The sequence below is a fragment of the Enhydra lutris genome, unplaced genomic scaffold, assembly GCF_002288905.1.
Source record: "Enhydra lutris kenyoni isolate GAN:26980312 unplaced genomic scaffold, ASM228890v2 scaffoldscaffold123, whole genome shotgun sequence".
Taxonomy (NCBI): Eukaryota; Metazoa; Chordata; class Mammalia; order Carnivora; family Mustelidae; genus Enhydra; species Enhydra lutris.
The window spans coordinates 817,375-831,303 of NW_019154207.1; the positions used below are offsets into that span (position 1 = coordinate 817,375).

Genomic DNA, 13,929 nt, shown 5'->3' on the forward strand with positions numbered 1-13,929 from the left:
ATATATATATATATATATATATATATTAGATAAACTAGTTAAAAAACGTTAAAAAAGAAAAGGGTAAAAGTTAAAAAAATTTAGCAGAAGAAGAAAAATAAATTGAAAAAGAAAAAAAATTAAATTAACTGCAAGGCTAAAGAATCATGGGGAGAAAGCCATGAGTTCCGTGCTTTGCTTTCTCCTCCTTTGGAATTACGCTGCTCTCCTTGGTATTGAAACTGTACTCCTTGGTAGGTGAACTTGGTCCTGGCTGGGCTTCTTGTTGATCTTCTCGGGGAGGGGCCTGTTTTAGTGATTCTCAAGTGTCTTTGCCCCGGGCGGAGTTGCACCGCCCTTACCAGGGGCCTGGTTGAGTAATCCGCTCGGGTTTGCTTTCGGGAGCTTTTGTTCCCTGAGCGCTTTCCGTAGAGTTCCGGAGGGCGGGAATGAAGATGGCGGCCTCCCGGTCTCCGGCCCGGAGGAGCCGAGAGCCCGGGGCCCCACTCCTCAGTGCGCCCTCAGAGAACAGCGCCAATTTACTCCCGTCACCCTGCCTCCGGCCGCGCTCTGAGCTGACCGAGCCTGCGACCGGTTCAAGGTAACCCCGAGCTTAGAGCTTACTCCTCGGCTCTGTCTCTGTAGCCGGCTTCCCTGTTCTAATGCCTGTAAGCTCTGCGACACTCAGACACCCCTGATCCTTCTGTGACCCTGCGGGACCTGAGGCCACGCTGACCCTGCGTGGGCTTCACCCCGGTTAAGCCTCTGGAGCGATGTCCCTCAGCGGAACAGACTTTTAAAAGTCCCGATTTTGTGCTCCGTTGCTCCGCCGCTTGCCGGGAGCCGGCCCCTTCCCCCGCGGTCTATCTTCCCGTCGCTTTGGATTCACTTCTCCGCCAGTCCTACCTTTCAGAAAGTGGTTGATTTTCTGTTTCTAAAGTTGCTGTTCTTCTTCTCTTCGATCTCCCGTTGGATTTGTAGGTGTCTGCAATCTTTAGATAAGCTATCTAGCTGATCTCCCGCTACCTGAAGTAGTCTCAGCCTGCTACTTCTCCGCCATCTTGACTCCTCTCTCTCTGATTTTTTAATCACATGCCCACTCTCCTATGAGATTCCCAAAACAAGGCTGTGATTGTGATTGCTTCTGTCAAATCACCTTCTTTAGGGAGGCCTTTGGTCCTGTTTAGACTTAGCTGGTCAGTCTGGGGATTGCTATAGCTGTTAGGTAGCTCATTTTTAACACTTCCCCCTTGACAACTTTATTTCTGAAGTAATGTCAGTTCTCAAAGATGATTCTGATGCTCTGTACACTGTATGTTGACTATGGACCATTATTCCTCTTTCTAATATTTGATTGTTTCCTTTCATCGGTGGATTTTTATGAAAACACGTTGTTTTCCTGGGATTCTCCAAAAGTCACTAATAAGGTTTCTCTTTGTTGTTGTTATTGTTGTTTAGTATCATTATGAACTCATGGCTTTTTAACATGTTGATGGGCTTCAAACCATTGTTTTGAGCAGAAGAGTGAAATGATTTATGTTCTACTCTTGGGCTGAAAACAGACGGTAAGGGAGCAAGGATGAAAATAGAAGGATCAGTTAGAAGACAGTATAATCCAGGAGATAGATGTTGGGGTCTTGGCTAGGGTGGTAATAATAGTGGTGGTGAGAAATGGCTAGATTATGGATGTACTGGAGAGAGGAGGCAAGAGAATTTCCTGAACAGTTGGATGTGGAGTGAGAGAGAGAGAGCACTCCAGGCCACTTCCAAGTTTTGAGGACTGAGCCATTGGCATTTCAGCATCAAATGCTCTGCCCATGTTTAATTCCACTTCTGTTGCCACACAGGGAACGTCCCAAAGGTTGTGAGTAGCAGGGTTGTCATGACAGCAAGGCCACACACTGAAAGCAGTGACTCCCCAGAGAAATTAATCTGAGGCATGGTTGTAATCAGTATATCATGGAGTAATCACCAGTGAACAGATTTTTACTCATAAGTGTGCCCTAAGACAGCATGGAGTAATTAAGGTACAAAATGTACAACACACAAACTGAGAGAGCCTTAAATATTAGAACCCAAAAGGAAGCTGTTTTCTACCAGTCTAGGTACCTTAATTCTCTCCTCACTGCCTACCCAAACCACTACCATTATTATGTGCTATTTCACTGTTTCAGTTGAATGTGGTAAAAATAAAATACCCTTAGTGAATCCACTGTGGGAGAGAGAATTGGGCCTCTTCTGTAGATACCAGAAAATTTCCAAATCTTTCCAAATGTAAATTATATATTTTGGCAGGGAGTATTTGCAGGGGGAATGGTGAATATCAGTACAACTCCTAGAAGTGAATACAGGATGAGATAGCACCAAGACACTAAGTGTACTTGTGGTTACAATATCCAAGAAAGTAGAAGTCAGATTAAAGGAAATTGATAAGAGAAAGAAAGAGGCACTACATAATAATAAAGGGATCAGTACACTGGGGAGTCATAATGATCCTAAATGTGTATGGGCCAAACAACAGAGACTCAAAGTACATGAAACAAAAACACTAAGAGAGCTGAAAGGAGAAATAACCACATCCATAATTATAGTTGGGGCCTTCAACAGCCCCCTCCCATTTAACAAGGGATAAAATTACTAGAGACAAAACCAGCAAGAATATAGGAGATCTGAATAACACAATAAACAGGATCTATGAGACATAAATATAGTACTCCAACCAATGACAGCAAAGCACGTCCCCCCCAATATCTATCTAATATTCATCAAGCTAGAGCATCTCCTGGACCATCAAACAAACCTCAACAAATTTTAAGAGAATGGAAATCACACAGGGCATGTTCTCCAACCATAATGGACCCATGTTAGAAATCAATAATATAATGAAAAAAGAAGAATCCCTGCACACTTGGAAATGGTAGTTGACATATCATCCCAGTTTGTAATTCAGATCCTTGTTAGAGAGGAGCTGAGGTTAGGAAGAGTTGTCCCCTCACCTGAAAGGCATTTCAGGCTGGGCAAAAAGAAAACTCACTCTGGGTATTTCAAACTGAGTATTGTTGACAACAAGGCTGGAGGGAGGGGAACAGCTTAGGAGGCTGTTATATCAGTCCCACCTGACATTAAAGCTTGAACTACACCAGCAAAGGAAGTACAGCTTGCTGAGTGTTAGTGGGATCAGTTTGGTGGCTGACTGAATTTGGGAAGCATGAGAAAGAATGCTTCCCTGGTATTGGTGTGGTATTTAGACAAGCCTGAAAGAAGGCATAATTCAGATGTCTTCCTACTGTATGGTTGGTTTCCAGTCTAACCCATGGATGCATAGATCTCTGTTTTTTTTTGTTTTGTTTTGTTTTTTATTTACTTGACAGACAGAAATCACAAGCAGGCAGAGAGGCAGGCAGAGAGAGAGAGGAGGAAGCAGGCTCCCCGCTGAGCAGAGAGCCCGATGCGGGGCTCAATCCCAGGACCCTGAGATCATGACCGGAGCCGAAGGCAGCGGCTTAACCCACTGAGCCACCCAGGCGCCCAGATCTCTGTTTTTTTATAAGTCCTGCTTCATTCTTTAAAAGGTTCAATACAGTTTCCTCCTCCTCCTCCTCCTCCTCTCCCAAGATCCTCCCCTGATAGTCCCATCTATCAAATAAGGCTCTCCTATCTGGACAAGCAGAAGAGTTTCCTTTCTGGGGTTTGGGGGATTGGACCCTTAGGGCAGGTTGACACTTTGCTTGCCCTACCATGGTGTTAGCCTAAGATGGATACATGGTAAGTGGACCACTGACATGTCTTCAATCTTGTATTTTTTCCCCTTTTGAGAATACAATGATGGTGATAGCTCACCTCAAGGAAGAAAGAAAATTTGGAGTTCATTCCGAGGTGATTTTGTCAAGAGGAACCCTCATTATGAATGTGGTGGATATGAGCCTCATCCTTCATACCTCCAGGAGAATGATGGAAATGTGTTGATGAGGGATGTCCAAGAGGACCCCAAAATAAGACAGTAAGTGACCAGGCAGACTGGTTTGCATGTAGCAGCCCCTGGGACTAGGTGACTCTTTCACTCTCCCTGGTCTTCTTTTTCTTCTCTCACTGGAAAACTGAAGGATACCAGAAGTGGAATAATGGTTAAGCAATCCTAATTGTATTCCTGGTGACAGAGAGGTGAGGGTGTATAGAAGAAGACTTTCTTAGCATTTATGGTCCTACCTTTGTCTTTCCACTTCTCCTCCACAGCACTCCCTATAGCACCCGGCATGACAAGAGGAGAGTGAAATGGCAAAATGAAGGCCATATCCATATTACTGTGTGGAGAGATAGAAAAACTCTGAAGAGAGAAATGGGGGAGAACACACAAGATGGAAACCCAGGGAAATGGTTCAAGATCAATGTGAGTGTCTTGTCAAGGTCTGCATTAGATAAACTATCCTGGAACCTTATAAAAAAAGGAAGACCACATTACACAACCTTACGTCAATTATTTGGAGGAGAGCTTTCCAATGGAGATTTCTCTTCATCGGAGGGTCTAGGAAATCCATATTTGGCATGAAAATAAGAAATAATGCCAGTGGTCCCTTCTTTCGAAGTTCTATGCAGCTCAATAGAAGGGCCGATAAGAACGCTGTTGGGTCTGTTTCCAGCTTTAATTCTATGTTGTCTCTCCTCACTCCCATCCCTTCTTCTCACCTTTAGATTCCCTATGGGAGAAAGTATGACAAGACATGGCTAATTAATTCAATCCAGAGCCATTGCAGTGTCCCCTTCACTCCAGTGGATGTAAGAGAGGATGGTGAAGCCAGATGAGTGGGCACAGGGAAGTGTGGGTGGGGGAAGCCAACTGAGCCAGAAGACTCTATTTTCCAAAATTATTGTTGCCTCCCCCTCCTGCAGTTTCACTATGTGAAAAACCAGGCTCGGTTCTTTGTCCAGGATGTTGGCACTGCCTCTGCACTGAAGGATGTCAGCTGCAAGATATATGATGAGGAAAACCGAAAGGCATGTGTTGAGGGCATTACCTCTCCCTAGTCCTGGGGCAGGAAGAAAGGGCAGGGGCTGGTTGTCTTCTTTGGAATTAAAGTTCTTGGTGTTTACCCCACCTCTCCTTCCTGCAGATATCTATCTTTGTCAATCCCTCCTCTGTACCCTACTCTGTGAGGTATAAGTTGGAGCCAGAAGAAATGGAGCAGCTAAAGGTAACTCAGACTCAAGGCCCATTGTGTGCCCAGACCCAGACCCACCTCTTCCTCCAGCCCCTGATTTCCCTATCCCCACTAGAGCCTCCCAGTGGCTCTCTGCGTCTCTCTCTGCAGCTGACCATGAACAAACGCTATGACGTCTCCCAGCAAGCTCTTGACCTCCAGTGTCTCCGCTTTGACCCAGGTACACAACAGCAAAAATTCTAGGGCAGGTGAGGGCACAGGGATCTTTCTGGGAGGGAGACTGAGGGATGGTGATGTGAGAAGGGGTTGGTGCTGGCCCTAGACCCCACTCTCAGCCTTCTGATTGCCTCCTCTCGGCTTCCTGAAGACTTAGTAGGCCATGATATAGATATAATCCTGAACCGAAGAAACTGCATGGCTGCCACCCTGCAGATCATTGAAGAGAATTACCCTGAGGTGAGACCTTGGGCCCAGTGCTGTTATTAATGGTAGGGGGTGGGACACATGGGGTGGAGGACAGAGTTGTCTCTGAGTCCCTGATAATAATTGTCACTCTAACTCTTCTTCACCAACAGCTGTTGTCCTTGAACTTGAGCAACAACAAACTGTATGGGCTGGATGGCCTGTCTGACATTATAGAGATGGCCCCCACAGTCAAGAACCTGAACCTCTCCAAAAATGAGGTGGGAAGAGGGAGCCAAATCAAAGTTGGGGTTGACAGTGGGTGGTAGTGCTCATCAGAGTAATGACAGGAGGCAACAGAAGGTACCTGTGTGGTAAGGTGGGAGCTCGGGTGCAGGGCCTGTGTGTCTCTTTCCCTGGGAATCTTTTCCAGTTTCTTCCCCATATTTCTCAGCTGAACTTGGTGTGGGAGTTAAACAAGATGAAAGGACTGGAGCTTGAAGAGCTTTGGCTAGAAGGAAACCCCTTGTGTGACACCTTTCCAGACGAGTCCACCTACATAAGGTCAGTGTGAACACCTCTCACACTTCCTGGGAACCCTCGATCCTGGGAGCCTGAACTGTCCCTGAGAATGCATGTATGCAGGAAGCTACAACCCTAGTCCTCTAGAAGGACCATAGGTCCCACCTACTCCTCTCTCTGTGTCCTTCAGCTGTAAGGAGTTTCCTTCCTCTGACCTGCTCACTTGCTCTCCTGGTCTGGAGTCTGTTTTCACCTCACTGCAGTTCAGAATTCTTTTTCTTTTTTTTTCTTTTTTTTAAAAACCATCTTTTTAAATTTTTCTTATTTAAATTCAATTTAGTTAACATTTAATGCATTATTATTTTCAAGGGAAGAATTTAGTGATTCATCAGTTACATATAACACCCAGTGCTCATTACATCAAGTGCCCTCCTTATGCTTTCAGTGTTCTTTAGAATGCCCTCCAAGAGTGTGCTCCAGGAAGCAAGTCTCCTCCTCCTCACCAGGACCAGGAGGGACCAGACTTGAGCCAGATGTTAGTGCTTTGAACTGAGAAGGGTCCTCCAGTTCAGGGCCTCGGTGCTGAGACAGGCTTTCCTACTCCCTGCTGAGATGGTTTCCCTCCCTTGTTCTGAGAGGGGACCTCCTTCTCTTACTCCAAAAGGGTTGCCCTCTCTAATTTCAGGCTATCATGGTGGCTTTCCTGCCCCATGCTGAGGCCAAGGTCCTGGAGTCCTACCATCACGATATCTATTCCTCTGACCCAATGCCAGTAGTAAGGCCCTGCTTGGGAGAAACCAGGGTTCCTGAGTCAATGGGCCAGATGGGTGACTGCCAGTGAGCAGAGGCCTTTCTGAGGCAGGAATGGAAGGCAGAGGGCAGAGGTGCTTGAGGAGACAGAAGGACAAGCCTCTCAGAGGCACTGCCCCCTCCTTTCCCTCCGCACATCACATCTCCGCAAATGATCCTTCAGAGAAGCCCTGGGTAGTCCCGCACAGATATGATTCCTCAGGCTAGGAATCAACTAAGACAGGCACACGTGCACAGGGTCCATCAGGAGAGAAGGCAGTGATCATGAGAAGGGACAACAGACCCTCAGCCCCATGCTGACCTGGGGGTTGACCCTATACTCCCTCTGGGGAAAATATCCTGCCCCTGTGGTTGTCTCGTTCCCCAGCTCAGACTGAGCTCACACAGGTGACAGAGTTTCATCCAGCATGCAGTGGGCCCCCAACCCAACACCTGCATGTTTTCCATTCCTACCTTGGGTGCCAGGGCCTGCCAGGGCAGATGAAGGATAGGACTGCAACCAGGGAGCCATTTCCCCATTCTTCTCTCTTCTTTCTGATCCCTACCACCATGGTAGAGCTTCTTTCCCCTCCCTTTGCTTTGCTTTCTCTTACTCCTTAGTCTCTGATTCCATTATGTCTCTCCTACCTCTCCCCTCCTACATTCATTGCCTCTTCTGTCTTCATCCCCCCCTTCCTGCCTCATGGGCCTTGCCTCACACACCTCCCTGCCCCAACATCTTGGACATCCCTGGGGGATATCAGGGTCTTGCAGGATGCTAGACCCCTAGTGATGTAGCAGAGCTCTGGGCTCCCATTCCATTCCCTCTTCTCTCGGGAGTCTTCAGTGGGGATTTGGAGGAAGTAAGGAAAGCAGGGAGGGGAAGTCATCCCTGGAGCCTGAGCTCCAAATGTTGCTTCTGGTGGCACTGAAGAAGGGAGTCAGAGCAGTCTAGGTGGAAGCTCCCAGTGGAAAGGAGAGGGAGGGAAGGGAGGGAAAGGGTAGGAGGGAGGCTTTGCAACCCTGACCTATCAGTCACTTCTTTCTATTTTGGATTTTGGACAGTGCCATCAAGGATTGCTTTCCTAAGTTGTTACGCCTGGTAAGTGACTACACTCATCATTTTCTCTTACTAATATTGATCACCACCACACCTTTGGGTGTTCTCTAGATTACATGTTTGTGTCAGACCTTTATCCATTTTAGGGTACCAGGACTCCTAAAAATGACATGAATATGCTCTCTGGAGAAATGTGTGCATACACACACACACACACATGACAGAAAAATGTTGCATATAATAGTAAATACTTTCCAGACGTCATGTTGAAGACACACACTCTAATCTTGTCCATGTAATTTCCAGTGCGCTTTCATACCTAACCTCTTACCCTCACCCTCTCTTGGGCTCATCTTTCCCCCTGATCATCCAGGGCCACCTCCCTGGTCTCCACTGCTGACTTCTTCTTCCCTTCTGCAGGATGGCCAGGAGTTATCACCACCAGTTATCACTGATACTGACACACCCTGCTTGTTAAAGCCCTGCAAGGTGAGGGAAAATTGATCAAACAACATTTGGGCTATTACAAGGGAGGTTTTATCAGCCACATAGTCTCAAATGTCTTTTGATTCCAGGAAAGCTACAAAGGATCTGATGCCCTGAAGAGTCTAGTCCTGCAATTCCTGCAGCAGTGAGTACTCCTGGGAATCTGGAGAAGGGGATGGCTAGGATGGGTGAGGCCACACAAGCTCAGAACTGCTTACTGGGTCTGGAAATCTCATTTGGGATCCAGACCACAGAGATAGACTGTCCTCATCATTACTCTCCCACAGGTACTATTTCATATATGATTCTGGAGACCGTCAGGGTCTCCTCGGTGCCTACCATGATGAGGCCTGCTTCTCCCTGGTCATTCCCTTAAACCCCAAGGACCCAGGCCCGTAAGTAGCAAAGCCCAGTCTCTGTTCCTGGGCTCTGTGGCTCCCCAGAAGACACAGGGCAGCTCCTGGAATCACCCACACCGGCCACACCACCACTCTCTGTCCTTCTTTCTCTGCTAGAAGCAGCTTGTGGGAATACTTCAAGGAAAGCAGGAATATGAAGAAGCCCAAGGACCCCTGTGCGTATGTGATGAGGAAGATTGGGCAAGGAAACAGGGTGTGCAGGGGTTAACTATTATGGCCCAGGGTGTGGCGACCCCTGAACTTTGCTTGCTTCTCCTCTCCCCCTAGCCCTGTGTGTTCAGCCACTAAAGCACACAAAATATAACATCGTGGGCTCCCTCTGTGTGCTGCCCAAAACACAGCACGATCTCAGCTCTTTCTTGGTGGACATGTGGCTCCAGACGGTGAGCACCTTCTTCCTCCCAAGGGCAGCCCCAGAAAGCCATGGGTGGGTAGGAAGTTTAGGTGACTTAGCACCTGGGCTCTTCCCTTTCAGGAGAGGATGCTCTGTTTCACTGTCCATGGGGTATTCAAGGAAGGTGAGTGTGCATAGAGTCCCACCCCAGATGCCCCACTGCTCCCTTCCCGCTGGCTGGAATCTCTCTCAGAACTGCCCCAGCTTCCCTGATCCCTTTCCTTCTCTTCCTATTCCCACTGTGTTCTGCCTCCACTCTGTCCCCAAACCATCCTGGTCTGAACTGGATCTATGCTGGTCTGCCCCACACAACTTGGGCATTAAGGACACATTCTGTGGAGTTTCATGGCTGTCATCCCAGATCCTTATTCCGAGAACTACTTGAGGTGTTTACTTAACCTCTAAGTTTCCTCATTTGCAAAATGGAGCTAATAATGCCCACCTCTCAGAGTGAAAAATGAATCAAATGAACTTGTGGAGTGGTTGTCACAGCACCTGCCACCTAGTAGAGGCCCTGTCACTGGGAGTAGACTGTCGCTACTGTTGGCATCCCCATACCAGACACCCCAACTCCCAGTGAACAATAGTTCCCTTCAGCATGAGTATTGAGTCAGACCCTGACTGGGGAACACTGTGTGGGCATGTGATATATGTGTGACTCTAAGAGGGTATTGTTGTTTGTTGTTGAAGTGGAGGGAATGTCTCAGGGTTCTGTTCGTGCCTTCACCAGGACTTTCATCACCATCCCTGCCAACAATTCCAGGTGAGTGCTACGTTGTAGGTGGGAATGCTCATCCCAGCCTGGGCTCAGGGTTGTGGGAGCATGGTGGTGAAGACATCTTGGTTTTCTCACTATTGTGGAAAGCCAACAAGTAGATCCAAGAAGCAGTCTAGTGTGGTGGTTAAGAGTATGGGTTCTGGGGACGCCTGGGTGGCTCAGTTGGTTAAGCAGCTGCCTTCGGCTCAGGTCATGATCCCAGCGTCCTGGGATCGAGTCCCACATCGGGCTCCTTGCTCATCAGGGAGCCTGCTTCTCCCTCGGCCTCTGCCTGCCATTCTGTCTGCCTGTGCTTGTTCTCTCTCCCTCTCTCTCTCTGACAAATAAATAAATAAAATCTTAAAAAAAGAAAAAAAAAGAGTATGGGTTCTGGGGATAGAGCACTGGGTTCTCTTCTTGACCCCAGCACTCACTGGCATCACATGATCTCTCTGTGACACATTGTCTTCATTGGAAAATGGGGATTAGCTGCCCCTTCCCTTAGGCTATTGTAAGGGTTAAATGTGGGTGTAAAATCGTCCCTGGGTTGCAGGTTAAGTACACATCTAGTGAGGTTGGTAGATAGTCCCTGCAAAGGTGGGCTCTGTGAAGGGGTGGAGGCACAAGACATGGAATCTGGGGAGGATGGCAGGCATTCAGTAGGGGTAAGGAAGGAATCTAGTTGCTGAGCGGCAGTGGAAACAGGATCATTGATCTGGATGTGGAGTTGTACATTCATCTACTTGTCTAAGGGCCCATTTTCTCTCCAGTCTATGCATCGTGAATGATGAGCTGTTTGTGAGAGATGCCACCCCCAGTGAGACTTGGAATGCGTTCTCTTACGGAGATCCTACACCGACTTCCAGCTCCATGCCCACCCTCTCCCAGGAGCAGCAGGAAATGGTGTATGCTTTCTCCACTCAGTCTGGGATGAAACTCGAGTGGTCTCAGAAGTGAGTGGTGGGTGTACATGGGAAAGGGCAAGTTGCGACAGCGACTTGAGTGGAGGAGTGTGAATCAAAGAAACTCACAGGAAATTTGGAAAAATAACATTTTGGATAGTTTGCTTCCAAAAAGAAAGAAAGTGAGTCCATGGAGAAGGTGTCATACTATTATATATATGAAGGATTAAAAAAAAATAGTATAATGCTCAATGACATTGTTCTATATATAGAAAATCTGAAAGAATCCACCAAAAAGCTAATAAAACTAATAAATTCAGCAGGGTTGTAGAATAAAAGACCAATATACAAAACTCATTTTTATTTCTATGTACTTGCAATGAGCAGTCCAAAAATGAAATTAAGAAAATTTACATTTACAATAGCATCAGAGTAGTGAAATATTTGGAAACAAATGTAACAAAAGAAGCACAAATCTTACACTCTGAAATCCATAAAACGTTGTTAAAAAAATTTAAAAATGGGAAAGACATTCCATTTCCATTGGTTGGAATATTTCTAAATAGCTTAATATTGTTAAGATGGCAGTAATACCTAGAGCAATCTACAGATTCAGCACAATCCCTGTCAAAATCCTTCTTTGTAAAAATTGACAGGGTTATCCTATATTTCACATATAAGTGCACCAAAACAATCTTGAGAGATAAGAACAAAGTTAAAGGACTCACACTTCCTAATTTCAAAACTCGCTAAATGGTACAGTAATCAGAACTATGCAGTGCTGGCATATGGACAGTGCATGAATCAACGGAGTAGAATTGAGAGTGCACAAATAAACTCTCACATTTACGGTCAATTGATTGTCAGTGAGAGTGCTGAAAAAAATGTGATGAGAAAAAAATAGTCTTTTCAGCAAATGGTGCTGGGACAACTGGATATCCACATGCAAAACAATGAATTTTGACCCTGGATTCACATCATGTACAAACAGACTATAAGTGGATCAAAGATCTAAAGGTAAGAGCTAAAACCATTAAAAAATTGGAGGAAAACATACATGTAAGCCTTCATTAATTAGGCAAGTGTTTCTTATATATGACACCAAAAGCACAAGCAACCAAAGAAAAAATAGATAAACAGGGCTTCATCAAAATTAAAAGGTGTTGTGCACCAGTGAGCACTATCAAAAGACTATAAATCCCACCAAAGGAATGGGAGAAAATATTTGCAAATCACATATCTGACAAGAATGTATGAAGAATGATTGCAGCTCAACAATAAAAGGACAAACGACCCAATTTAAAAAGTGGTAGAAGTGTCTGAATAGACAATTCTCCAAAGAAGATACACAAGGGGCCAAGGAGCCCATGAAACACTTCTCAACAATTAGTCATTAAGGAAATGTAGATTAAAACCACAATGACTTACTACTTTACACACCACTGGTATGGCTTTGATCAATAAATGTTTAATGAGGTTTTTTTTAGATACAATTATTTGGGAATTAGATAATGGTGATGATTGTGCAATCTTGTGGCTATACTAAAAAAACACTGAATTGTACACTTTAAAATGGTATGTGCATACAAAAATAATAAAATGGTATGTGCAGGGCACCTGGGTGGCTCAGTTGGTTAAGCGACTGCCTTCAGCTCAGGTCATGATCCTGGAGTCCCGGGATCGAGTCCCGCATCGTGCTCCCAGCTCCACGGGGAGTCTGCTTCTCCCTCTGACCTTCTCCTCTCTCATGCTCTCTCTCACTGTCTCTCTCTCTCTCTCTCTCTCAAATAAATAAAAAATAAAATATTTTTTAAAAAATGGTATGTGCATTATATCTCAATAAAAATAACTGGAAACTTGTACTTTTAAATTTCCCATTTATTTTCTTGAACATCTTTTTTTATCAATATATATTAAGTTCCCTGGTTCTTTTGGAAAGGTCTATTTTTCTGTTTTGAATTCTAGTGGGCATGAACGCCAGTGATAGACATTTTCACTAGGTCTTTCCTCATTATTGCACATAGTGTTCATTCTGGTACATGCATCCCAGCAAAGAACTGGCACCGATTTAGCATCCCACGGTCAGCATGTCTGTACTGTGATACTAATGGAGATCACCTGTTCTTCCACTCCAGGTGCCTTCAGGACAACGAGTGGAACTATACCAGAGCTGGTCAGGTCTTCACTATGCTCAAGGTGAGGTCTGGGAATCATTAAGCGGGCTACCGATGGGCATTTCTGGGCCTTCAGGGAGGCCAAGAAAATGGAGGCTGGGTGGCCTGGGAATGAAACTCCAGATCTGGCTCTTCTGATCTCCCAACTCCTTCCCTCCAGAATGAGGGCAAGATCCCAGAGGAGGCTTTCAAGCAAACCACCTAAAAGAAGCCTTAGATGTCCACGTCATCACTGTTTCTCTTTTCTCCAGCCTAAGGCTATACCCATGACTGGGGATGGAGGCCTGGCTGACCAAGAAATCAATATTACCTTGCAGGCCAGGTAACATAAGCACCTGAAGGATCAGTTGTTCCACGTACTTAACTCACACATGATCGCTGTTTATTTTCATAATAAAGAGTTATGTTGCACATTGTGTGTTGTGTGTCCTAGATCACTCTTTTCCTGCCCCAACCATGAGCCAGTGAGTCCAGGACTGAAAGGCCCTGTCGTCTTCCCGACATTGTTCACCCTGGCACAGCAGGTACACAGGCTTGACTCCACAGGTAATATGTCAGTAAATTCTGGTGAGAAGGTACACACACTAATTCCAGGGATTAGCCTTTGGAAACAGTGTGACTCAGATGTTCTACCTGGAGGCCTGCAGAAGCAGGCATGTGGCCTGGAATAATAGGGGCTTTGCAAGGGCTGCCTACCAGCTAGTGAGGGCAGTCGAAGGAAGGAAGATGACTCACATGTATTTACTTCTTATTCCTAATCACTTGGATGCATTCAAAGGCATACCATCAACAACTTTATGACTTGCACACCGGTGAATGGGAAATGGGCCACGCTTGCATTTGTCTTCTCATCTATCCACTGTACTCCCCCCTCCCCTTCTCTGAAGGT

The 13,929-nt window shown here is 45.9% G+C and overlaps 1 protein-coding gene across 1 annotated transcript in view; it reads left to right on the plus strand.

Moving 5' to 3' along the window:
• Window positions 1-13,245, plus strand: part of LOC111139897 (nuclear RNA export factor 2-like) — a 39,317-nt gene extending 26,072 nt beyond the window's left edge. Inside the window, exons 3-22 of the mRNA XM_022492323.1 lie at window positions 3,796-3,979; window positions 4,213-4,366; window positions 4,669-4,752; window positions 4,867-4,971; window positions 5,088-5,168; window positions 5,286-5,355; window positions 5,503-5,591; window positions 5,711-5,818; window positions 5,992-6,101; window positions 7,914-7,950; window positions 8,329-8,397; window positions 8,484-8,539; window positions 8,682-8,789; window positions 8,910-8,968; window positions 9,081-9,196; window positions 9,289-9,331; window positions 9,898-9,970; window positions 10,735-10,917; window positions 13,002-13,062; window positions 13,201-13,245. Of these exons, the coding sequence (XP_022348031.1) occupies window positions 3,796-3,979; window positions 4,213-4,366; window positions 4,669-4,752; window positions 4,867-4,971; window positions 5,088-5,168; window positions 5,286-5,355; window positions 5,503-5,591; window positions 5,711-5,818; window positions 5,992-6,101; window positions 7,914-7,950; window positions 8,329-8,397; window positions 8,484-8,539; window positions 8,682-8,789; window positions 8,910-8,968; window positions 9,081-9,196; window positions 9,289-9,331; window positions 9,898-9,970; window positions 10,735-10,917; window positions 13,002-13,062; window positions 13,201-13,245 (1,835 nt within the window). The remainder of the gene's footprint in view (window positions 1-3,795; window positions 3,980-4,212; window positions 4,367-4,668; window positions 4,753-4,866; window positions 4,972-5,087; window positions 5,169-5,285; window positions 5,356-5,502; window positions 5,592-5,710; window positions 5,819-5,991; window positions 6,102-7,913; window positions 7,951-8,328; window positions 8,398-8,483; window positions 8,540-8,681; window positions 8,790-8,909; window positions 8,969-9,080; window positions 9,197-9,288; window positions 9,332-9,897; window positions 9,971-10,734; window positions 10,918-13,001; window positions 13,063-13,200) is intronic.
• Window positions 13,246-13,929: the final 684 nt, after the last annotated feature.